This window comes from Microtus oregoni, unplaced genomic scaffold (genome assembly GCF_018167655.1).
Source record: "Microtus oregoni isolate MIOR12 unplaced genomic scaffold, Mior012 000000F_ref0000247, whole genome shotgun sequence".
Lineage (NCBI taxonomy): Eukaryota > Metazoa > Chordata > Mammalia > Rodentia > Cricetidae > Microtus > Microtus oregoni.
In genome coordinates, this window is record NW_024543059.1 from 92,329,609 (window position 1) to 92,356,182 (window position 26,574).

General features: G+C 46.2%; 2 protein-coding genes across 3 annotated transcripts in view; one reads left to right on the top strand and one right to left on the bottom strand.

The window, feature by feature from the left end:
* Positions 1-598: 598 nt before the first annotated feature.
* CUNH1orf194 (chromosome unknown C1orf194 homolog) lies at positions 599-7,465 on the bottom strand. Its single transcript, XM_041659026.1, has 5 exons — positions 7,351-7,465; positions 2,902-3,018; positions 1,835-1,950; positions 1,130-1,245; positions 599-716 (listed from the first exon to the last, which is right to left on the bottom strand). The coding sequence occupies exons 1-5, from the start codon at positions 7,429-7,431 to the stop codon at positions 646-648; spliced, it is 501 nt and encodes a 166-aa protein (XP_041514960.1). The 5' UTR covers positions 7,432-7,465; the 3' UTR covers positions 599-645.
* An 817-nt stretch (positions 7,466-8,282) lies between these two features.
* The window catches only part of Elapor1 (endosome-lysosome associated apoptosis and autophagy regulator 1), a 78,135-nt gene continuing 59,843 nt past the window's right edge, over positions 8,283-26,574 (top strand). The window contains exon 1 of one of the 2 annotated variants that reach the window (XM_041652525.1): positions 8,283-8,700. In XM_041652525.1, coding sequence (XP_041508459.1) covers positions 8,548-8,700 — 153 coding nt within the window. In that variant the 5' untranslated portion in view covers positions 8,283-8,547. The remainder of the gene's footprint in view (positions 8,701-26,574) is intronic. The other variant, XM_041652516.1, reaches the window with a different exon arrangement.

Below are 26,574 nucleotides of genomic sequence, written 5' to 3' on the forward strand. Positions count from 1 at the left end.
GTAGACTCAAGAGTCTAAAGTCTGTTAATGTGGCTTTAGCAGATAGCTACAGGGTACTTTTAGAACAGTGATAACTTGCTCATTTAGAGAGCGGACTACGTCCATTTCCTGTTTCCCTGACACTTAGCGTCGGATGCACTGACTGGCTCTGTGGGTCTGTGATTTTAGTTTACAAACATGTAAACTAAATAGTTGTGTCCCTTCCAAACCAGTGTTGTTCTGTCCTAAATCCTTCTGGCAAAATGACTTTTCAGGTTGCAACAGGACTCGATTCTAGAACTGGGGAGTTTTCCTCATTTTAAGAGTGCTCAATAGGGCTGGAGAGATGGCTCAGTGGTTAAGAGCATTGCCTGCTCTTCCAAAGGTCCTGAGTTCAATTCCTGGCAACCACATGGTGGCTCACAACCATCTGTAATGACGTCTGGTGCCCTCTTCTGGCCTGCAGACATACAGACAGAATATTGTATACATAATAAATAAATATAAAAAAACCTGCTCTTCATATGTAAAATACTTTTTAAAAAAAAGAGTGGTCAAAAGGTGGCGCGGGCAGCAGACACTTCAAGCTTCATCTTGAACAAAGCTATTTAATGGAGAAGGACAGCTGGATGCTCCACCATGATGAAACTAGCCCAGATGTCACCACTAGGTGGAGAAGAAGCCACCATCGTTTTTCCGGGAGTAACCTCCGTTGGTGGCTGCAGTGTGAGGAGACACTGGAGAAAAGAGAACCGGGTGAGCTGGAATTTCAGACCCTTTGCCCCCACCCCCTTTCCAAGTCCTTTAATCAATGCATTATTGTTGCCGTGAGAAGATTCTCGTAAAGAGGGGAAATTGGCATACAAGGGACTGATGGAAGTTATCTAAGGCCTTTGTTCCCAAATTCACTTCCTGTGTCTGCCCTGCTCAGAATGTCACCGAGGCCTAATCTAAAAACCTGAATCCCTAGTTCTATGGTCAGCATGTCCCCTAGTATTAGTCTAAATAGGTGACGGCTTCATCACCAATTCACACCCTAAATAAATAGTCTCTAAGCTTCCTGCCAGCCAGTAACCCCGATTCCTGGTGGCTCAGAGAGATTGCACCCCCACCCCACCCGCTGTGTGCCGCCTTGTCTTCTGACCCTCACCTATGGATCCCTGGATGCTGTGGATGGATTCTTTCTTAGGGTTGATCCAGTGTCTGAAGTTAGCTCTGGAAGTGACGGGAGCCGGAGGACATTCTCCAGGAAACTGGATCTTGCGTCTAGAAAATGGTGGGAAGACAAGAGAAGACAAGAGGAGAGTGACGTCAACCAAACAGGAAACGGTGAGAGGGAAAGATAACTTCATAAGATTTCAAGTTCAAGCTGGACGGTGGTGGCTCACGCCTTTAATCTCAGCACTCGGGAGGCAGAGGCAGGCGGATCTCTGTGAGTTCAAGGCCAGCCTGGTCTACAAGGGCTAGTTCCAGGCCAGCAACCAAAGCTACAGAGAAACCCTGTCTCGAAAAATCCACAAAAGAAAATGAAAAATAAAAAAGATCTCAAGTTCAAGACCTATTTACATTTTAGAATTATCAAAGCATTTGTCCAGATGAGAATTTCCACTCATTTTAGAAAATGGAATACAGGAATGAGGCCTAAGGATGTATCTCAGTGGTACAGCGCTTGCCTAGCATACATGACTAAAGCATTCTAAGTTTGATCCCCAGCACATCTAAGACAAAGAGAAAAGCAAACTATTCTGCAGATAAAAACCAACTATGTACTTGTTCATATTGCCACCCATCGTTTTACCTTACATGATTGATGGTAGCGGTCCTAGGACGGGGAGCGACTGCTGCCGTCACTTACCCACTGATATCCTGGATGGTCTCCTGCTGTAGCAGTGTCTCAGTTTTGTTCTTGAACGCCCCAGTGTGGTGGTCATACAAGGCGGCTAAGCGGAAATCCAGATCATCCTTCGGTATCTGCAGAGGAATCAGTCCTCCCACAGTTCACTTCGCTGATTTGTGCCTTGACCCCAGTCAGATTGTATCTCCCTGTTCTATTCAGATTGTAGCCAGAAGAGCAGGAACCCACCAGGACCAACACTGCCTTGTACACGGTGATGACTTGGTGACTCTCGTCCATAGGAATGGTCTCCCATGGTTACGTCTTTGGGTTTGACACATCTTATCTCATTCATGGTTATATTCAGCTTTTGATTTTTTTTTTTGGTTTGTTTTTGCTTTTGCTTTTCAAGGCAGGGTTTCTCTGTGGAGTCCTGGCTATCCTGGAACTCGTTTAGTAGACCAGGCTGGCCTCGAACTCAGAGAGATTCGTGTATGTGCACTACCACCATCTGGATCAGTCTTTGATTTACTGCGACGTGTGACAAGAAATTTGATAAAAGTAATTTGGAGCAAACTTTGTGACTTAGAAGGTCGGCTTTGGATTTGGTAAGATCTTGAATTGGGAACAAAAGGAAAGATGCTGAGGCACCTTAGACAACCTTAAAAAAGGATATTAATGCCAGTGGTAGTGGTGCGCGCCTTTACTCCCAGCACTCGGGAGGCTGAGGCAAGCGGATCTTGTGAATTTGAGGCCAGCCTGGTCTACAAAATGAGTTCCAGGACAGCGGGGCTGTTACACAGAAAAATCCTATCTCTAATAAGAAAAAAAAGAAAGAAAGAAAAGAAAAGGCTATTAATGCCAGGTATGCTGGTATAAACCTGTTACTCCAATACTCAGAAGACTGGTACAGAAGGAATAAGAGTTCCAGGCCAGTCTGGGCTAAATACTAAGTTTGAGGTCAGCTTTGACTATGCAGCAAGGTTCTATTTGAAACAAATTAGTTAACTAATTAATTAAAGTAAAACAGAAGGTACACGTTGAGCCCTAAGTGGATGCAAAAAGAAGTAGATTTCAATGCTAAGTACCTTCGGATCAAAAAAGTAGGCATCTCGCCTCATGGAGGTAACTGTGGGAGTTGAGCTGAGCCGATTCCAGGGTTCCAGCTGCTGAGCAAGGTGAGTTGGGCTCTTAAATGGTAGTTTCTGCAAAAGAGAAACAACATGCAGGATTTGGTTACGGGATGCCTTGGTGATGCAGCATGGGTCTCGTTCATCACCGTGCTCCAGCACGGGTCACGTTCACCACCGTGCTCCATCCCATTTTACTTGAATCTCAGGACAGCTTCAAAGAGAGATGTGATAACTGGGGAGGGGACTCTCTTAGCATTCTGAGTGAGAAATGATTGAAATGGACCAGGGAATCAGAAGAAGTGGGTGGGTCAGGATGCTGGGAGTAGAGGAGGCTTGGGGAACAGGTCAGAAAGACAATATATATGTTCATATTTAGAAGACCCAAGTTTGGAGAAAAGATGAAACATTTTTCTTTTTATGTTTTTTTAAAATTAATTTTTTAAAGAAACTATCTCTTCTCATTTTACATACCAATCCCAGTTCCTACTCCCTCCCCTCCTCCTGTCCTCTCCACCTTCCCCCCACCCCACTCCCCATCCACTCCTCAGAGAGGCTAAGGCTTCCCATGGGGAGTCAACAAAGTCTAGCACATTGCTTTGAGGCAGGACCAAGGTCCTCTCCACTATATCTAGGCTGAGCAAGGTATCTCTCCAAAAGGAATGGGCTCCAAAAGACAGAACAAGCAGTAGGGATAAACCCTGGTCCCACTGCCAGTGGCCCCACAGTCTGCCCTAACGACACAACTGTCACCTACATTCAGAGGGTCCAGTTTGGTTCTGTCCCTTCTCTGTACCATTTTCCACACCCTCATCTGGCCCCAACATCTCTACTATCCCTTTATCAAGGTATGTCTGCCACACTGTCACCTCTCCACAGAACCACACTTCTTCATGACCAACAATTACTATCTTCCCTTTGTCACCGTTCATGTCTCCAACCATTGTAGTGTGTGACCTCTCTTCCAGTGCCCACTGAAACTGTCCTGGTTGTTGAGCTGTGATCTCTGTGGCTACTAGAAAGATCTTTCCCAACCCCGACCTTATTTGATTCCTGAGATTTCTGGCACTGTAACTCTGTATAAGTGGAGACTGCTCTTTCGTTTTCTGGCCATTCAGACCCGAATAAATCACACAGAAACTGTATTAATTATAATACTGTTCAGCCAATGACTCAGGCATATTTCTAGCAAGCTCTTACATCTTGAATTAGCCCATTTCTGTTTGTTTATGTAAATGCACGAGGCTGTGGCTTACCAGGAAAGTTCTGTTTTGGCATTTTTCTCCTTAGGCAGCTACATGACATCTCCTTGACTCTGCCTATTCTTTATATCTCTATATCTATCTATCTATCTATCTATCTATCTATCTATCTATCTATCTTTGTTTGGATTTCCTGCCAGGCTTTACTCTGCTATTGGCCCAAACAGCTTTACTCATCAACCATTAAAAGGCAACACATATACAGAAGGACATCCCACACCACTCTGAATCCCCACAAATACTTCTCTATCTTCTGATGTCAGTTCCTTCTGGTTTAACTCTGGTCTCTGGCTATTACATCTTTCTTCTGCTTCTGGGCATGTTCCTTCTTGCTTTATTCTTAAATTCACAAGGCCTTTTCTACCACAATTTCAAACAGCACACTGGCCCTGTAGCTCCCAGACATACATCTTCAACCCTGACTTCTCAAGCCTGCCCACAGCAAAATCATTTAAAGATGTCACAGGCACCACAGAAACATACGCATGACTGATGTCAACACCTTTCTCCCCAAACCTGCTTCTTTGGGAGGCTCCACCTCAGTGACGGTGTTAGTTAGGCCCTCAGAACTCAGGAGTCTATCTTATATTTATCCATTTCCTTTGGCCCATATCGAGTTATCAAATTCCACTGCCCTGCCCTTTCCATCTCTCTCAAACATGCATCTTAGAGCCACGACACTGCTGTCGGTCACTCTGCAGGACTGCTGCACTTGCTGAGCTGAGACACTTCTGCCGTACCCAGTCCCCTTCTGTGTGTTCGTTCGTTCTTTCTTTCTTTCTTTCTTTCTCTCTTACTTTCTTAGAACCAGAAGAGTTCATTGTATTCATTGATCACTAATTCTGTGACAGACATACATAAAAGCCATCTCTGTACATTAATAAATTTAGTCTTTTATTATCAGCACACACTAGCCGTAGGAAACAGGCTTCATATATATATGTGTGTGTGTGTGTGTGTGTGTGCTCTGTCTGCACGGATGCCTGCATGCCAGAGAGCATCAGATCCCATTATAGACGGTTGTGAGCCACCATGTGGTTGCTGGGAATTGAACCCAGGACCTCTGAAAGAACAGCCAGTGCTCTTAATCGCTAAGCCATCTCTCCAGCCCTCATCACGATATTTTAATGCCTGCACAAGACTGTGACCACATTTATCCCCCATTATTCTTTCTTGTTCCTTTTCCAAACAGTCCCCTCTTTATTTTCATGTCCTACCCGCCCCCACACACACACACTTGTTTTGAGGATCAAATTCATACTGGACAAGTGCTCTACCACACAGCTACTCCAGTCTAACGTCTTTCATTTTAAACTAGATCTTGCATACACCACATCTGCCTCTCTGCATCTGCCTTGTTCCCCTTGTTATGTTACACCCATCTCCCCCCAAAATATAAATGTTCTTTATGACAGGATAATACTTGACTGTGCATGTCTAGCACGATTTATCCATTCCTGTGGACAGGTACCTGGGCTAGTTCTTTAACTCGGGCACTGTGACTATTAGGGCCATAGTAAAGGTGCAGGCATCTTTCTACCGACTCATTCCATTAGGGATCTGAGCAAATCCCAGCCAGCTGTCTTGAGACTCTGGATTCCACTTTCACTATGGCTACATTCTATTCACACAGTAGTCAAGGATGTGACCAAAGTACATTTCTATCAGCAGTGGCTTATTTACAACTAACTTACAGAGCACACGATACTCTTAAGACCAGTCTTTAAATGTTAATGGCACCCTCCCCCCATCAATCAAATTCACCCACATAGGTCACCAGTTTTAATTTTTAGGACAGTGTCTCATATCATCTAGGCTGGTCTTGAACCTGCTATGCTGTGGCTATCGGTTCCCCCATTTTGCTTATATTCATTTAACACACATTTACTGAAAGACATGTGCAGAGCTGTGTGATTTTTAACACACTCAGACCATGATGCTCCAGAGCTTGAAATCCCATGATTTCCAACACCTCCAGGCGGCTTCCTAACTCTTTGATGCAACATTCACAACACTCAGCCACCAAGGTCTGGTCTCTAAGAGCACCCATCGTGCTGTGTCTCTATTTCACACCCAACATTTAGCTTTTCTGGATTTGCAGCTTCCCAGACCACTCTGTCTCTCCTTCCCAGGCATATGCACCTTCTGCTTCCTTTCCCCTAAGTATCTGACTTTTCCTTCCCTTTTTCCTAACTTCACACACACACACACACACACACACACACACACACTTACTTTCATCTGTCCTGGCTGACTCATCGAGATGGCACTCACCTTTCCTGAGAAACCCTCCTTCAAGTTCCTCCTCTTAGGGCATTCTACCTGTGACTCCTTCACAGTAGTGTGCCCCTGTGGGAAGCACATTATTTGTGTTTGTTATGTGTGTGGGTTGTTGGAATCAGGTTCTTATAGCTAGGCAGACTTAGAATTCCTGGTTCTCCCGTCTTCACCTCCCAACTGCTGGGATTATAGGCATATGCTTGTCTTGTCTTTACTGATGCAGTTGCTGGCCTGTCTTTCCTACTAAACTAACTGGACAGTAACTTTATCTAATTTTAGACTACATGCCCTTAGAGTTTAGCAGAGTGCCTGGGATATAAATAACAAGATTGAATAGAAGGAAGCTCTTTTGATTGTTATCAAGCTCAAATTACCACTCATTTCACTTTATTGTGCACCTTCTCAAATATCCCCAATACTTAAACTAGGAAAAATATGGCTTGTATTTCCAGAGCACTAAACACAATTAAACAGACACAAAAACAGATGTGTTCTTGCATTAACCAGAGGACAGAGGTATCATGAAGACTTGCTTGAAGTATGACCTGGCGTCTCTCAGAGGGTTCTCATCTATTCCACATCTCATCTGTCTTTGGAGTACAGATCTCAAAGCAAGAAGGAAATAGTAATTTGGTGGAACTCAGCTTTCCCATCATTTATATTAGTCATTGCTTTGAGGGGCCTTATTCTACAGACTTTACTTCCCTCTCCTGAAAACCACTTCTGAAACGTTAGCAGACCCTAATAGTGGACCAAGGAGACAGACAGAAACCAGATTTCTCTGATACTAGGTGGTCTCACCAGAGTTAGGTTACCAGGATTCTGCTGGAGACCCCACTGGGAATTTCTGAGGAAACCTCAGTACCTTAGATGCCCGCAGATTTCCCAAGTGTGTGTCTTCCTCACTTAAAGCAAGGTGCGAGAAAGATTCCTGAGAGTGAGGCATACTTAAAGGCCCAAAGACTCAGAATTAGTTCCAGGAGATTAGCGCAGCCGCAGCACGACCTGGCTCGTAGAGGATCCCGGATCCCAATTGTTTGGAACGCCCAGTTTTTGGTTGCTAGGCAACTACCCCTGCATTTATGACAGAGACATATTCCCTTCGAGAGATGCGCCACCTGGCGGTTCAACTCAGAAGGCTCCTTGGGAGGAGGTTGTGAATACCGAGAAAGCAGACCTGGATTGCACTCTGGAGCTTCTGTAGGAAAACGCCGGCCTCCCACAGCACGGGAGTTCCGCAAAAGCTGACGAAAGACGTCCTTTAGGATGACTCAAAGGTTTCCTTCTCACCCTCGCCTAAAAGAAAGCGTCCCCATTTTCAAAGTAAATGAGATACGAGAATATCAGAAACCCAAAGATCTCACATGTCCTGATTGGAAAATTGTCGGTTAGGTCATTCTCCTTGCCGTTTAACTATGCAGACGTCAGGGTTGCTTATCGACCCGGTTGTAAAAACGTGGATGGATTTGGCGGGGTGAAAGTGGCTTTTGCACTTAGTGCTGGGGCCACTCTAGGAGACGATCCCTGGAAGGTTGTGATGACGTCTGTCTTCCCTTTATTATTTCACACGCCACGTTTACAAAATAAGATGTTTAGAAATAACCCCTGACCTGGAAGAGCAATAGGGGCGAAATGAACTGCTGAGATGTTTTTTTTTTTTTTTTTTGGTAGGGGAGAAGGGGTGTTCTTTTACCGAGCTTATTTACGTAAGCCTGTTGGGTTAGTTGCGAACCCTGGCGCGCGCACTCCCACGCCGCGCGCCAGCGGTGGCGGCTGCCATGGATACCGGCAGGTGAGCGGCAGAGGCGCGCGTGGTCCCTGCCCCACCCGCGCTGAGCGAAGAGGATGCGGTTGTCAAGGCGACATGGCTAGGAGGAGGAGAGGACCGAGGGAGGAGGAAGGATGGGCGGCCTTGGCGTAGCCGCAGGGAGGTGACTGAAGCGAGTCCAGCCCCTTGCATCCTCCCCCTGTGTACCTCCCTCCTCTTTTTTTCCTCCTTCTGCCAGAATAAGCAGCCACCGCAGCACCTGAGCCGCTACTGCCGCTGGCTCAGGACAGCGCTATGGCTGAGCCTGGTCTCAACCCTCATCCCTCTGCCAGAAGCGGAGGAAGAAGTGAAAGGCGCACATCCCGGCTTCTGTGGCTGTTGCTCTGGGCTGAGACCACCTTCCAGGTGACCCTGGGAACCGGACCCGAGCTTCACGCCTGCAAAGAGGTACTGTTCATTCCACCTCCTTGACCTGGTCTCACTTTGGTCAAAAAAAAAAAAAAAAAAAAAAAAAAGGCTTAGTCCAGATGGAGACCTTGGGGATCCAGAAATAGTTTCAGAGGCCACAGAGTTCAAATTACTCCAGGGATGAGGAGTAGGGGCTGGGGGGAGGGAAGCAGGCTGGCGTTGTGGTGGGAGAGACCAGCCCATTGAAGGATTCATAAAATAGATCACCCTCACAAGCTCTCGGCTCTGGCTCAGCAAATAAGGACCAAAGGAGTGACTGTTCCCAGAAATAAAGAGAAAGAAGACAAGCGTTGCATTCCAGGTGGGGTGAAATTACCTAAAAAGTGGTCAGAAACACTGAGAGGCGAAACAGAAAGAAGAAAGGATAAGGAGAAAGTTGGGGAAGGTAGTAGACTGGTCTCAGGAGCCTTGGGGTTTGAGGGTGGGAAGCTCGGAAGTGTGCCCTCCGTGTTAACACTCAATTGCCCTCAGGCTGCTAATAGTGGTCCTGCTGGCACGCCTTGCCTGTTCCCTTGTAGCTGTGTGCAGTGTTTAGCATGTTTTACGTGTTTTCTCTCACCCTTCCCTCTGAACTTCTGCTAACATATGCCATGAGTCTTTTTCAAGGTGTCTCTAAAACGTTAGCGACATAATCCAGGCAGTAGGAAGTGAATGTCTTTTAACAACGACAAAAATGCTTTTTGAAAATTGTTTTGGGGGAGGGAGGGATTTGACATTAGGAAGAGCAAAACTCGATAGTTCCTGTATTAGCAAAATAATATTTGATTTTTGCTCTAAGTGACTTAAGCACATATGGTAGTGTCAACAATAAAATATTTACAAGAACTATATTGGGGAAGGCAGAATAAAATTTATCTATGCAAAATGTGAGAGGTTTGAAATAATGCTAAATGTCAAACCCAGCTAAAGTTTTGAGGGGTTAAAGTAATCCCTCTAAGTCATCCATCAGTGCTCACTAACAATGCTGGTCCATTCCTATGAGGAGAAGTATTATTATAAGGAGGCCCCAAGCACTAGTCTGTCTGCAAGCATAACAAATCATGAAAGAAGCAAGGGGGATTTTTACACGAATAAAGTTAGATTCATTAATATTTAAATTGACCCGGGGATGGAGAGATGGCTCAGTGGTTAAGAGAACTTGGTGCTTTTGTAGAGGATCTGGGCTCAGTTTCCAGCTATCTGTAATTCCAGTTCTAGGGGATCTGACTCCCTCTTTTGGTCTCTGGGGGCACCGCATGCATGTGGGACACATACATGCATGCATGCAGGCAAGCACTCACATATAAAATTAAAAAAAAACAAACTGAAGTGACCCCTATGGCTGAGACGTAACTACAAGGATTATTTTAACCTCTCAAAACGTTTGCTAGGTTTTGCTAGACCTTGTTAGACTTTTGACATGTTTTCAAACCGCCCACATCTTGCATAGCATATAGAATGCTTGTCTAGCACCTATGAAGCCCCAGGTTTGATTCCCTGATGCTGAATACACAAGGCGTAGCAGCTCACATCTGTAATCTCAGCGTCAGCGAGGTAGAGGCAGTGGGATCAGAAATCCAAGTTCCTCCTCAGCTACAGAGTGAGAGGCAGGCTCCACAGAGTCACCCCCGACCTTCATTTGAAACGTGTGTACTCATATTAATACATATATCATAAAAAAATACCTACTGGGGAAAAACAGCAAAAACTGGAAAATGACCCGTCGGCAGGCTTCTCAGAATTTTTACTAGTCCCAGTAACACCCTGGCCCTGGCCATCTACATTTTTACCAAGCCGCTTTATGATGTCCGCTTCATGAGGTCTTTTAAAGATGACCAAGAACACGATGATCTTCCCAATGACACTGGCTTTGGTTCACTGGCCTTGGTGGCCTGTGGTCTAACTCCTTTGCCTAAGGATTAAACGCTGTCATTCTCTTTGAGGAAGATACGGATTCTACCATTCAACTGCTGGCTCTCACTAGACGTTTGCCCAGTGTGGACCATATGAGACATGAAGGCCTTAAACACTTACGTCATCTTGGTGGAGAGGGAGGGAAGGCTATCAACTTAAGAACTCTCCTTTGTGTGCAAACTGTGTCTTTAGATAAGTTTAAACAACCAATATTTGCTTAAGATTGGGTGAGCTGAAGGAGGTGGATAGGTGTGCAACACACCACAGGTTTTGGAGGCATGGAATAGACATTTTGATAACGCCAACCTCAGAGGGTCTTGAGGACCGAAATTAAAAAAAAAATACACCTCAAATACAAAAAAGGATTAGTTCACCCCCACTTCTTGGCTCAGGTTCTTTGATTAGATGCACGCTGCTGGCCAGGTTGGAATAGCTTTGGAGGCATGCTCGCTGGCCATGGGCATCAGCAAGCTCTGTTTACCCTCTCCTTGAGCAAACAGCCTCTAAACACCCTTAACTCCAAAAATAATGAGGAAAAGAATGCGTCCATTATTGTGGAGTTCTTCATTAGGCAATACGAACTGATCCAACTAGTTTGAGGGTTTCCAACCCTAACAGGTGAAAACCTAGCTCACGGGAGATTCACTCTTCTCCGGTCTTGATTTTCCTATGAATTTCCCAAGAGCCTGTGTCGGTTATCCATGCCAAGGTCTTTTATCACGCCAAGGCTGATCCTAGGGACGGTAATGCTGTCCTGGGCTCTCTATAAAAGCTGAGAGCTCCCGCGGAATTGAAGCAGGACGGAGGGAGACTTGGCTTTGAGGTTTTGATTGAGGTGGCAGAGCACTGGCGGGGAAACCTCTGGACCTGTGCTGGGCCTGGCACCTTCTGTCACAGGTTTACAACAGTCAGGGTCACAAACATCCTGGTTGATGTTTGTCCACATGAATCACTTCTCTAGCTCTGGGCTGGCCCAGGCGGCTAAGTGCTGGCTGGGAGCCAGATGTGTTTTTTTTTTTTTTTTATAGTGCGACAAATCTAAATCAAAGGAGGGAGCAGAAAACTGCCTTTGACACGGTCTGCCTAGTCCTGAGGCAACTGTGCTAATTGCCCCCAGAGGGACTTCCCACTCCATACCAAAAGGCCCAGGGGGTCCTAGGAATCTGGTGGACATGGATTGGAATAAAATTCGTTGCGTGACGACTGTGCCATTCAGTAAGGAATCAAGATCATTAACTTCCGACAGCCTCAGATTCCTGTCCTATAAAATGGAGCGAGTCCTGTCCATCTCACAGGGCTGTTGTGGGGAGTGAGTCGAATTAGACGGCGCACCTCAAAGACCTACCCCCAGGGTACCATAGGCCCGTGAGAAACGCTGGGAGGCAAAACAAGCTATGCACACAAATAACGTATGAACATTGACCCAGGTGAGGTGCATGTATGGTCAGCAGGAGTGGCGAGACAGAGGTGAGTAGAAGAGAAGGAAAAAAACCTGACCAGAATCACTGGTACTTGGCCAGCCTCTAGAGTAATCAGTTGTCTCGCTGGGCAGACACGGAGGCAGAGTGCCTTCTAGATAGAGGGAGAAGCCTGAAGAAAGTTCGACGTGGGGAGAATAGGAGATAAGGTCAGAATGTTAGAAACCAAGTAGAGAATCCATGAGGGATTTCTGGCCAGGATGACAGCCTACTCGGGGGGTATAAGCAGGGATATAGTTGAGGGTTAGGGCTATATTCCAGTTGTTAGAGTGCTTGCCTGGCCTTCAAAGAGCCCTGGATTCGAACCCAACATTATATAAACCAGGTGTAAGTGGCTCATGCGCTCCTGTAATCCACTCTTTAAAGTGTTTTTGTGTCTGTGTGTGGGTCTGTACATCTAAGTGTAGGTTCCCATAGAGCCCAGGAGTGTCAGAGCTCCCTGGAACTAGAATCACAGGACATGTTTGTGAGCTCAGTTTGGGTTCTCTGCAAGAGCAGTATGTGCCCTTAAACAATGAGCCATCTTGGGCTGGAGAGATGGCTCAGAGGTTAAGAGCCTCTTCCAGAGGTCCTGAGTTCAATTCCCAGCAACCACATGGTGGCCTCACAGCCCTCTATAATGAGATCAGGTGCCCTCTTCTGGGGTGCAAGCATACATGGAGCAGAATGTTGTATATATAATAAATAAATCTTTTTTTTTTTTTTAATGAGCCATCTCTCCAGTGCCACCACCCCCCTCCTGTCATTCTTAACACTCCGGATGTAGAGAGAGAAGGAATTCAGGGTCATCCTGGGCTACACAGAAAATTCAAGTCCAACCTGGGCTACATGAGACCTTGTTTAGAAAATAAAAGGAATAACACGGGGGGGGGGTGGAGAAGAAATGAAAAGAACATGGTTGAGTTGGATAAAAGCTCAGAGCAGAAGTGAGGAAGCCAGCTCGGGCTTTACCTGAGTCATTGAAGGGACTGCGTCAGGTTAGTGTGATAAATGGAAAGGCCTCTAGGAGACAGACAGGCTGACGGGAGAAGCTGGAGGATGGAAAGGATCAAAGGTGTAGGCACTGTTGAGGAGCAAGTTCAGATTTTCTCCCTGACTTTGGAGTAAGGGAATGGTAGAGGTTGCTAGCCGAAGCCAGAAAGAAGGCCCAGCCTTGGCGAGCAGGGTGACTGGTCCTTTTTCTCAGCGCCCGTTTCCTTACGAGCTTCTAGAGGGTCGAGGTGTCTAGAGTTCTTACCACATTACTTCCCAGTACAATCGATGGAAGCTTCTGGGGGGAGTGGAAATGATGGAAAACGACTCGTGTGGCCCGTGGTGGGGGCACAAGCTTTTAATCCCAGCACACTGGGGAGGCAGAGGCAGGCGGATCTCTGTGAGTTTGAGCCAGCCTAGTCTACAGAGCGAGTTCCAGTACAGCCAGAATTACATAGTAAGACCAAGTCTTCAAAAACAAAACAATGTATGTAACAGCAACAAAAAGAAAGAAAGAAAGAAAGAAAGAAAGAAAGAAAGGGGGAGAGAGAGTGTGTGTGTGTGTATGTGTGTGTGTGTGTTGGCAGAGGCGCCTCGCTTGTTCCCAGCCGCTCAGATCAGAAATAATTACACAGGGCTGGAGAGATGGCTCAGTGGTTAAGAGCACTGACTGCTCTGCCAGAGGACCCGGGTTCAATTCCCAGCACCCACATGGCAGCTCACAACTGTCTGAAGATCCAGTTGCAGGGGATCTGACACCTTCGCACCAATGCACAAAAAATAAAGTTAAATAAACCATAAATTATAAAAAAAAATTAGAAATAATTACACAGAAACTATATTATTGAAAACACAGCTTGGCCAATAGCTTAAGAGTATTGCTAGCTAGCTCTTATGTCCTAAATTAACCCAATTTTATTAATTGTGTACTGCCACGTGTCTGGCTTATCGGGCAAAGTATGCAATAAATGTTGGTGGGTATAGCCTCGTTAGAGGAAGTAAAATCAACACTGTCTCATAATAAAAATAAATTGTTAAGGGCCCCTGCTGGAGAGAGGGCTCAGTAGTTAAGAGCCGCTGGTCTTCAGTGGGCTAGGGTTCAATCCCAACACTCACATGGTGGCTCACAGCCATCTGTAACTCCAGCTGAAGGAGATCCAATGACCTCTTCTGGTGTCCACAGACACTAGGAACACACTTGGTTCACAGACCTCCATGCAGGCAAAATGCCCACACACATAAAAGTAAAACAAAAGCCACTAAGACCTAAAGAGATGGCTTGACTTGAAAGCTGAAGGTGGTGTCCCACATCTTCCCCAACCCCAAAAACCAATGAGTGTGGCGGCTGTGTGGGTAACTCTAGCACGTGGGACAGAGGGACAGACCGCCTCAGTTCCAAACATGCCTGGGCCACATTGGGACACCTTGGCTACAGAGTTAAACCCTATCTGAATACAGAACACGCACATTTCAAAAACAAGGAGAAGGAATAAGATGGGAAAGGTATCCCGGGAGGGTTGGTGGAGCCTGGCAAAGAGTCAGGAGGCCTGGAGATTAGTTCTATCCTCATGGCCACCAGCTGTAGGGGGCAACTGGCCACAAGTATGTCTAGGACCCTGAGGAATGAGATTATTAATCTTATTTTAATCAAATGAAAGTTAGATATTCAACTACTGAAAACCTTTTAACTTAGTTTAGGATAACTTGGGTAAATGAATGTATTTTTTTAACTGCAATTTTTATAAAGTCAACACAGAGATCAAACAGTTCTGATGAGGATTTGGTGCTGAATTGAGCTGTATTTTGTGTTAATTATTTATTGATTAGTTATTTTGTTGTTGGTGTTGTTGTTTTGAAGCAGGGTCTCACTGTGTAGCTCTGGCTGTCCTGGAACTCTCTCCGTAGACCAGGATGGCAATGAGCTGTATTTTTATGCCTGTCAAATTTGAAGACTGAGTGTAAGAAGAGCATCTCAATAATTTATAGTGACTATAAGTTGATATGATCTAGATAGTATCTAAATGTAATATTAAAATTAATTTCAACTTTTTCATTCTTTTTTTACATTTCTGAGGCAAGACAGGGTTTCTCTGCAGCTTTGAAGAGAGGCTCACATTTCAACGGGACTTTGCTGGCCTGGAGATACAGGTCTTGTGCATAGATCCAGGCCCCTTCTCCCACTTCAGTCACATGACCTCGGGCAAGACAGTCTCTTGCCTTCCTTCACCTCTTTGTCTGGAAGATGGAAGTAACTTGGTTCTTGCCTTTTCGTAATTGCTGGGAGGATTAAGCAAGATCATTTGCAAAAAGTATTGGGCAAAAAGTATTGCATGCCAGTAATGTGCTTGTTAGTCGTTTATGAGCTACTTTTAGCAGACTTTACAGGGTCATTAGATTGTCCTAAGTGACATCACAGTGGTGACAAACTGGAGGAACTTGCCTGGCCAGTCTCTAATGCCAGATTCTCACTGTGACTGTCCCTCTTGCCTTCTAACGCAAGTCAGCTGTTATCCCTCACTCTGGAGTCATGCGTTTCTCTCCTTCATCGAATCTTTTATTTATCTAGTTTTAGACAGTGTTGCTATGTGGCCCGGGCTAATTTTAGAACTCAAGATGCTCATGCTGACTTCCCCAGTGCTGGAGTTGAAGCATGTATCTGGCTTCAGTTCCCAGCACCCACATGGCAGCTCATAACCTAACTGTAGCTCCAGCCATAGAGGATCTGATACCTTCTTCTAGCCTTCATGGACACTGCATACTTGTGGTGTAAAGACCGACATACAGATAAAAATAAGTAATAGAAACTTAAAGGCCTGGTAGTTAGTGGTGACACACACCTTTAATCCCAGAACTCAGGAGGCAAAGGCAGGAGGATCTCTTGAGTTTGAGGCCAACCTGGCCTACTGAGTGAGTTCCAGAATAGCCAGGGCTACACAGAGAAACCCTGTCTCAAAGACAAAAACAAAACAAAGAATTAAAATAAAGACAGGCATGGTGGTTTAAGTTTGCAATCCCAGTACTAGGAAGGCTGATGGTTGTTTTTCTACAAGTTCGAGGCCAGACTGGCTACACAGCCAGACCTTGTTAAAGAAAGAAAAGATGAAAGAAGAAAGGAGCTAGAAAGAAAGAAAAGGTAGAGAAGAAAAGAAAAAGATAGGGTTGGGGATGTAGTTCATTGGTAGAGTACTGACCTAGAGTGGTTTTGATTCCCAGGAAAAACAGACTTCCCTTGACTGCCTCTCAGCTGCCACTCTGCGGAACTATGTGTGCTGCCCTTGCTAACTGCCCCTTTGAAAACCTTGTCTAACATCAGTGTCTCTCTCCTTTATCGAGCACATCCCACACTAATTTCCGTCCCCAGCACTTTCAAGAAAACGGCACTTATCCCATCTTTGGTCATGTCTCTGTTCGCAACGGTCTTCATCGACCACACTGAGAGCCTTGATGGCTTCGCGGTCTGCCTCTGCATCATTCCCCTGGCTTCAGGTTCAATTCCTAGAAATGAAGGGAAAAAGATGGGCATGGGACTTGATACTGTCTTAATACACTGGAGGGTCTCTGGGGAAATGAAAGGTATTAGCAAGCACTCTGTAGCCCGAAGGAGGGATAACGTTCGCAAACGTGGATCAACAATGAAGGTATCCTTGCTGTTACAGGACCTCTTCCCGCTGCCCATTTTTCCCTGTCCTGTGGATGGAATATAGGGCCTCAAGCATGCTGTGTCTGAAAGTGTGTCTCTATCTGAACCCTTACATTTTCAATGCAAATGTAGCTTTGACTTAGATAACTTTTCAATAATAGTAAGAAGAAGAGGAGGGGGAGGGGGAGGAAAAGAATCTGTGCCAGTTAGCTTTTGCCATGCCGCAAGCCTCCCTTAGATCTAGTGGTTTAAAGGAATAACCACTGTTTGGCTCAGGACTCTGGAGTTTCTCTGGGTGGACTGTGAAGCCTGGCCAGGATGGCTGCTCACTGCTGGGCTCCTGTATATGACTGTGGTTGGCCGGGGGGTTGCAAGCTTGCTAATCCAGGCTACCTCGTCCAGATGTCTGGCAATTGGCTGGCTGTTAGTGGGACACCTGTGAGCCTTTCCTTCCTTTTTCGTTTTTCAGTAGACTAGCTCAGACCTACTTATACTATGGTCCCAGAGTTCCAGACAGTGAGAGAGCATGTGTGTAGCTTATACCCAAGCATACATACACACAGAAATAAAATGAATTTGAGAATAATTTTTAAATGACTAAAAGCAACTTTAGGAAGAAAGGATTTATTTTAGCCCGTAGCTTATGGCTCACCACCAAGGGAAACTGAGGCAGGAACGCAAGGCAGGAGGAACTCAAAGGAGCAGAAACCATTAAGCAATGCTCCTTCCTCTCCATGTCTCATTCGGCTTGCTTATACAGCCCAAGACCACCTGCCCAGAGGAAGCACCGTCCACAGTGGGCTGAGTGCTCATACCCCAGTCATCAGTCAGGAAAGTGTGCTCCAGACATTGTCCACAGGCCAATTTTAGGGAGGCGGCTTCTCAGTTAAGGTTCCCAGGTGACTCTAGTTTGTGTCAAGTTGACAAAAACTGACCAGCATGGAGCGTTCCTTCATGGTTTCTGCAAGTCCTTCTTCCAGCCCCACCCGTCAAGTTCCAGTACCGAAATAAACACTGTAATACACCTTTTCGGTGTTGGCTCCATTGCCATTCAGTTAACTTAGCCCCCGTCCCTCCCCTCCCCTCTACTTCCCTTCCTTTTTTTTATGAGGCCAGGGTTCACTAGATAGCCCAGGCTAGCCTCAAACTGCTCATCATGTGCCGCAGCCTCCACGTGCTGGGATTATAGATGTGTACCAGCACATCCAGGTGTCATTTCTTCCTAGAAACGGGGATCCCCTAGTCAAAGAATGGATCATATAGTTTATATTGCTCAATATTCCTCAGTTTCTCTTTGGGAGAAATTACATCAATTTGATTTCCCATTAACCTTGTGTACAGCCTCATCTTTTCTCAAGTTGGAGTTTATAAATGAAAAATGTGAGATTTTAACCTAAGATGGGGGTTATTGTCACTTCCTCTTTCACTATAAAAATCATCCACACCCAGAAGGTGGCACGGGGTCCCCTGGAAGAGGAGTTACAGATGGTTGTGAGTCCCTGTGTGGATGCTGGAACTGAACCCATATCCTCCTGTAAGAATAAGTGCTCTCAACCGCTGAGCTGTCTCTTCAGACCTGTTTTTTTTTAAAAAACAATTTTATGTGTGTGTATGCATGCATGTGTGTATGCATGTGTGTGTGTGTGTGAGTGTGTGCATAACATGGAACACGGTGGCCGTCAGAAGACAGCTTGTGGAAATCAACTCTCTTCTTCCCTGATCATGTGAGTCCCAGGACTTGAACCCATGTTGTTAGGTGTGCGGCAAGTGCCTCCACTTGCTGAGCCACCTCAGGCTCAAGCACATAGTTTAACTATTCATCTTTTCTGACCAGAATGCAGACTATCTATGGGCTAATATCTTTGCATACTTTATTTATTCTCTACTTCCAAAGCTTATCACGTAGGAGGTGCTTCGCTTTCTTTTCCCGAATTAGCCCCTATTCTGTAGATGATGAAATTAAGGTACAAAAAGATATTAGCCTGTATGAAGATACTCAGCTAGTGAAAGGGCAGGATCTCAGGCAGCTGGGCGCTTAGCCGTCATGCTGTCTGCTGGTCCTTGCCCCGAAGCCAGTCAGTCCAAATGGTATACACAGCAAAGAGGAGGTTTCCAGTTTCCCTTGGGTCTAGAAGTCCCCAAAGACAAACCTCTGTCAACATTTCCACTTGACATTCTTCTTGAAATACTTTGTACGTCCTTAAAAAAAAGTCTATAAAAGTTGCATCAGAATTTGTGTCCTATTTATATTATATTGATTTCATTATGGTATATCTTACTGTATGTGTATGATGTGTATCTGGCCGCCAGAGCCACTTTGTGGAGCTGGTACCTGCCTGCCTTCCACCTTCACATAGGCTCTGTGGATTGAACCTGGGTTGTCAGGCTTGCACAGCAAGCAGTCAAAGCCGAGCCATCTCCCAGGCCTGTGCTCGGATGTATGTATCATACTGTAAAGAAGCTAGCATCTCACGGTCGACTCCAGTCATGTGTAACTATGCTCCAGGAATTAGCCTCTTACAGATCGGTGGAGATTTGTCTATCTCTGGAATAAATTCTTGAAAAGAAAACTACAGTGTCAAAGCGTGTGCTTCACATTTCTGTAGGCGTCCAGTGTCTAGTGAGCAACACGGGCTTCCAAAGACATCATTAGCCTTCTCCCTGATAGGCTCGCGGGAGGTGTTGGCTGTGGGAGCAGCCAGCGGAGCTCGCTGACCCCAGGGAATTACTGAGACATGAAGGGCAGAGCTGGAGGGCCAGTCGGCTTTATTAGGCAACCGGTTGTCTAAATCAAGGAAGTTAGGCAGTGGCTAAATTTTTTTTTTTTAATTTAAAGAAAAAAAAAAACCAAGAGTATGTCAAGCTCCTAGGTTTTGCTTGGTCTGTACTATGCTGCATTCCTTTCTTAGGCACCTCCTATGGGTGTTCCAGATTAAAGAACAGAACAGATCATTACAGTCAGGGCTTGACAGCTGCTAGAGACAAGTACGTCTTCATACACCGCTTTGCAAACGCCTCAAAGTCTCAGAAGCCTGACGTACGGCTCTCCTCTCTTCTTTCCCCTTTCGCTTGTCATGGATCATTAGTGCATTTTTGAAGACCTAGGTAACTGCATCGTGAAAGGGAAGTAGGGCGAGGCTCCTGGCTTCCTCCTTTTAACTGTGTGTGCGCGCGCATGTGCCTGTGGGCTCGTGCACCTGTGCACCCCACGCTAAGGTGCATGTGTGGAGGTCAGATGCTAACTCGTGAGAGTTGGATCTTTCTATTGTGTGGGTCTCGGGGATCAAACTCGGGTCTTCCTATGTGGCAGCAAGGGCCTTTACACACTGAGCCGTTTTGGGTCAGCCCAGGGGAATCGTTTTTTTCTAAACCTGCATCTTACTACTGCTACCAAATAAAAGGCAGAATTGCTAAATGCTTCCTTGTTAACGAGGGGAGGAGTAGCTGAAGGGTGTGGGCACAGGTGTGAGAGGTGAAGGCAGAGCCAGGCAGAGTGTAAACAGGAGTTCCTAGGAATTTCTCCGTGAAAGAAGGCATTCTTTCCACTTTTAGGGAACTCTAAAATGTAAGTGTTTTAAAATGCCATCAACACACTCCAACTTACTAGTATTATTTGGTGTGTGTGTGTATGTGTGTACATGTGCCACAGTGCACATGCGGAAGTCGGAATCTGTTCTTTCCCTCCACCGTGTGAGCCCCAGGGGCTGAACTCAGATCCTCAGGCTTGGCTGTCATGTCTTTGCTCGCTGAGCCACCTCTCCACCCTACCTGCACATCTGAAACTTTTACCTGCAGAACCCAAGGCCAAAGGAGGTCACCAGGTCTGCTCGTTCTAGGGACATCATCTACAGGTGCCTTCAGGATGCTGAGGATGTTGAGAAGGCATGCGTGGTGGGGAGTCCCCTCAGTTCTCATCTTCTTAAAAAAGTAAGTTCAGTCAAGGGATGTAGACTGTTTGAGCATAAGTTTATTTAGAAAAAACATCAGGAGCAAAGCAGGGACTCTAGAGAGATTGTAGTGGGCGCCCCAAGATGGGGAGCAGCTTGGTAGGTTGCACATTGTGGATTTTAAATGAGACTTAATGAATGTTTGTGAGCACAGTCGTGAGGCGAGATGAGCCCTTTTCTGTCTCAGATCGTGGTGGGCTAGATCTTCCTTTTAAGTCTTTCTTCTCATAATCACCACAAAAGGGAGAGATGTGGAGACACAATCCACGTTCTCAGATAGTGAGTCAGGTCCGTTAGGGAGTCAGACTCCTCATAGTGTGCACGTATGGGCAGATGCCCTGTGTGCCCACTTCTGACACAGAGGGCACAAGCTCGTTGTTTCAGTAGGATGACTGGCTGGTGACCCAGCTTCCAGGACCTGCCTGTCTCTGACCTCTAAGTGCTGGGATTACAGCCATGCACAGCCACATCTGGCGGTTGCTTGTTTGTTTTGGTTTTTGTTTTTCTACACAGGGTCCCATTATATTGGTTTGGAACGTGCTGAATAGATGAAGAGGGCCTCATATCGGCATGGTCCTCCCGACTCTGCCTCCCATGTGCTGGTGTTGCAGGCATGAGCCACGTACTGGGCTGTCAGGTTCTTAAAGTCTTGGTTGGATCGAGAACCTGAGCTGTGAACATTAGGGGAGATCCACCGATGACTCATTCTGTGAGAAAATAATCAGAGTATTATATATATGTGTGTATATACAACATGTACATATGCTCACACGTATGTATATGTATGTGACTAACCCCTGCAGTCACCGTACTATTAGGAAGTGCAGATCTTTCCTAACACATCACTGTGAACTGTTACAACACGAAGAAGGTTGTCAGACAGTAGAAAAGCATCCTGCAGAACTTGCAGAATGGGGCGTGGTGAGGCAGACCTAGGAGCCAGGGAGGCAGGGGCCAGCCAGGTCTACATAGGAAGTCCCAGGCCAAACAGGGCTACCGAAGGGGAACTTACCTTTCATAAGCAAAGTATTTTGGACATTCATCAGCTGGAGTTCCTTCAGAGCACCCTACCAACGTCTGCTGTCCTTGATTAAGGAGAGCTGATTCCATCAACTTGGGACAAACTTGGGACAGCCTTTCAGATCCACACATCTGGTGCAGGGGAGGAGCTGCCTCTTCCTGAGATGTTTTACACTTGCCAGTCAAGCAGCAGAGCTGGTCTCTTGATGATCCCTTCCCTTTGCTTGCGGCTCTCATCCTCCACCTATACAGGTTCTGGATTTTTTTTTTTTTTGCCTTCTTTGGACTATTGAGAAATATTCTCCATATCGGTAACTGGTTCCAGAGAATAGATATATCAGAGCACTTAATATTGAAAATGTCAGTAGCATTTTCTCTCTAGAAATTGTGGGTTATCATTGTTTATTCTTATAAAATACTTAATCTTTTCTCTGATGTTTAATTTTTTAAAATTATGTAGTGTGTGTTTGTGTGTGTGTGTGTGTGTGTGTGTGTGTGTGTAGTTGCGGGGAGGGTACAAGTATGTCACAGTATGAATGTGGAGGTCTGAGGACAACTTGCAGGAATCTGTCTGTTCCTTCCACCGTAAGGAACATACAGATAGAACCTATGGTTCGAACTCAAGTCGTCAGGCTTAACAGCAAGCACCTTCACCCACTTAGCCACCTCACTGATTTCTTATATTGAACAATGTTAATCTTCTAAAAATTAAACCAATGTATGCACCAAGTTATTTATTTTCGTTTGTTTTGTGAGACAGGCTCTCACGATGTAACCTTGACTGGCCTAGAACTCACTGTGTAGACTAGGCTAGCTTTGAACCCCCAGAGAGCTACCTGCCTCTGCCCTTGGCACACTGGGCTTACAGTCATGCGCCACCACACCAGCCTGTAAGCTATTTACCGAACATGATGAACTAGGAAAATAAAGACACGAAGAAGGATATGATATGAGCTCCACACCCACAGATACACGGCTGTGAAAGGAACAGGCAGCTGCGGGAAGCCACAGAGTGAAATGAAGTGCGTGACAGAATGGGGTCAGACAGGAGCCAGCAGCAGGCAAAGCAGCCACTGGGGACCAGCATCAGATCCCTGCCTAGCGGGTTCCCAGACTCAGGCAAGTTGCAGCATATCGGAGGTTCATCTAGCCAAGAAGCTGATCGGCTTCCTTTGAAAGGTGTTTGCAAGAATGAGGGGGACAAAAACGACCCCCACAGTGATTGACTCAGGCAGTCCCTTTGTGGTCGATTTATAGCACTGTGACTACGTGCTAACCAGTCCGGTGGCTTAAAATAACCAGGCGCACGCCATCGGTCCCGGAACTCCTGACGGAAGAGGCAGGCAGAGCTGTGAGTCTGAGGCCAGCCTGATCTACCTAGGGAGACCTTGTCTCCAAAGCAAAACTGGAATTTCTAGGCAAGGTGGTACAGGCCTTTAATCGTAGCACTGGGGAGACAGAGTTCCAGGCCAGCCAGGGCCACATAGTGAGACCCTATCTGAAAAACAAAAACGACAACAAAAAAAAGCAAAACAAAAAAACTGGAATTCTCTGAGTTCTAGAAGACAGAAGTCACAAGTCCAAGTCCACACAGCAGCAGAGGCCTCCACCCACGAGTGCCACAGGGAAGAATTCTTCCTTGCCTCTTCCCTGATTCTGGTGGTTGCTGTCCCTCGTGGTGACCCTTGGTTTGCGGCCTCTAGGAGGCCATGGTATTAATCTTGTATGTGTGTTGCTGTCTTCTCAGGAACTAATGATATCGGGCACTGAATTTACGACTCATCCTAATTTTATTCTCTTTTTTTTCAAGACAAGGTTTATCTGTGTAGCCCTGGCTGTCCTGGAACTCACTCTGTAGACCAGGCTGGCCTCGAACTCAGAGATCCTCATGCCTCTGTCACCCGATTGCTGGGATTAAAGGTGTGCGCCACCCCAGATTTGGGCTTATCCTCATTTAAAATAGCCTCAATTTAAGTAATTATATCTACAAAGACACTGTTTCAACTAAGGTTACACTCTAAGTCCCAGGTGACCCAGAATTTTAGTGAAAACACTGGTATACGAGCCTAAGGTGTGGGAACTATCCAGGGGCAGAATGCAAATGAGGGCTGGGGTGTAGGACTCAGCATATAGAGTGGTTGCTTATATAGGACTTATGTAGAGTGCTTGCCCCCATCAGTCACAAAGCCCTGAGTTCATCCCAGCCTCATGTAAATTGGGTGTGGTGGTGAGGGCAGAGGAATCAGGAATTCAAAGGTTGTTCTAGACTACATAGCAAGTTCCAGGACATGAGACTTAAAAGAGAGAGAAAGCGACAGAGACAAGAAAAACGTCTTTGGGCAAAGTCAATGTAGACTCCTCCCTTAAAAGTAATATTTATTTTATTTGCTGTGCATGTGTGTGCCTAGGTGCTTGTATGTGCATCCCATATTCTGTGTACCACATATGTACAGGAAGAGCCCTTGGCGGTCAGAAGAGGGTTTCCAACTTGAACTGGAATTGCCGAAGGTTGTGAGCTGCCGGGTGGATGCTGGGACCCAGACCTCAGTCCTCTGAAAGAACAGTACGACCTCTTAACAGTCAGGCCATCTCTCCAGGCTCCATCAAAGTTGGTGTCTTAAGGAAAAGAGAAAACTCTTGAGACTGAGGGTGGGATGTCTAAAGGAGGAATAACCCTATGAACAAAAAATTAATGCGAATAAACAGAAAAGTCATTTCTGTAGGCTAGAGTGTTGAAGAGAATGTCACAGAAGAAGGGGTGGGGAGTAGGGGATGGTGCACAGTTAAAAGCCCCTGTTGCCTGCAGAGAGGACCCAAGTTTGGTTCCTAGCATCCACCTGGTGGCTCACAATCATCCATAACTCCAGTTTTGAGTTCCAGGGGGATCTGGTGCCCTGTTCTCCCCTCTATAGGCATCAGACATACGGCCAGTGTAGGCCTAGCTGTCCCGGAACTCAGTTTGCAGACCAGGGCGGCATATCAATGTCTTGACAATGGAATTAGCATATCAGCGTTTCAACAGTGGAATTACTAATTTCATCATTAGCTATGAGCGAGGCAGGAACTTCTTTGTTCCAATCAGAATCCGAGAGTACACGCCTCCTCTTAACGGAACTTGGGAAGTTGTGGAAATGGAGCGTATTTTTTAAAGCCACGGTAATTTCTTTGGTCTCAGATTTAGATAGGAAGGGCTCTGGTGCGTCATTGCTATCTGTTAACCATCTGCAGGCAGGCCCTGCTCAGAGCAGCAGGGAAGCCCAGGCTGCTTGTTTATGGGTGGCTGTAAAATAAAGGAGCGGCAGTCTCTGTCCTTCCTCTGGGGCTGAAACACAAGCAATCCTCAGAAGCCGTCCTGGAAATGAGGGGTGTTTGGCATCCTGCCTAGTTTTTTTTTTCCACCAAATTTCATTCTTGGACCTAAGCCGCTTCTGCTCCCTCCGCCAAAGTGGGAGGTGCTAGTGTGCACTCGTCCTGGGTGGTGAGCTGCCTTCAGAGTGTTAGGGTGGGAATGGGTGGGCTGCCTGGTGGTGGAAAGGGAACCTGGGAGCAGCAGGGGTGTGCGCTCACCGATTTCAGCACGGACGAAGGAACATTTCACCTGCTAGCAGAAGCCACAGACTGTGAGCCAAGAAGGGCATGGGTCGAGGATCTCATGTCAGGGTCCTGTTGAGTGAGGGTGGTGGTCCACATTTATAATTCCAGCACTTGGGCGGCAGAGGCAGGATAGCTGCAAGTTCGAGACCAGCCTGGTCTACAGAGTGAGTTCCAGGGTACCTACCAGCCAGGTAATACAGAAGATACGTTCTTCCTATCCAAAAAAAAAAAAAAAAAAAAAAAAAAGTCTTAAAGAGAGAAAAAGAGCAGGAGAGATGGCTCCGGCAGTAAGAGCTTTCCATGCAAGCAAGAGGGCATGATTTCTGGGCTCCAACACACAAATAAAAAGAGGTGCCCTATAATCTCAGCTCTCATCCATCTGGGGAAGGTGAGGAGTTCAAGGTTATTCCTGGCTGCATTGCTAATACAAGGCCAGCCTGGGCTACGTGAGAGCCTGTCTTAAAAAAAAAAAATCAAACCAAAAAGAAAGAAAAAAGGGAGAAAAAACCAAAACAAAACAGTTGGGGATACAGTTCAGTGGCAGAGGCCTTTCCTGGTATATGACATGCTCCCAGGTTCCTAATAGAAATGAAAAAATCTTGCCAAGGCTCCCAGAGCCCAGCCCTGCCGGTGAGCAGCTGGCACACCTGACCCAACAGGTGTGCTCACAGATGAGACAGGTGACTGCTGGGCTGCTCTGCACCTGCTGCCCCTGTCCGGTAGCTTATCTCTGCAGAGGCCAGCCAGCCCTTCCAGGCTCCACTCTAAAAAGCTCCTTCGCTGCCTGCTTTTAAAACCTGTTTCTCGGGGGCTGGAGAGATGGCTCAGAGGTTAAGAGCTTCGCCTGCTCTACCAAAGGTCCTGAGTTCAATTCCCAGCAACCACATGGTGGCTCACAACCATCTGTAATGGGGTCTGGTGCCCTCTTCTGGCTTGCAGGCATAGACACAGACAAAATAAATAAATAAATATTAAAAAAAACAAAAACAAAAACCTGTTTCTCTCTGTGTGTGCTTGTGTGTCTGCGCATTGCATGTATGCCAGTGCCTGAGTACTCCAGGAGAGGAGTTCAGATCCCCTAGAACTGGAGTTACAGCTGGTTGTGAACCACCACAGAGGGTACTGGGAATTGAACCCGGGTCTTCCCATCTCTCCAGCCCCATACCCTGGCAGTCTTATCATAAGAGGCCAGGCCAGCCAGTTTTCTTCTCCCGATTTAAAAAGCAAAAGATGAATTCCCGTCTCTCATCGGGTTGCCTGGAGGAGGTCTCATCATTCACAGCAGAAGGAGCCCCAAGGGAATTCTGGT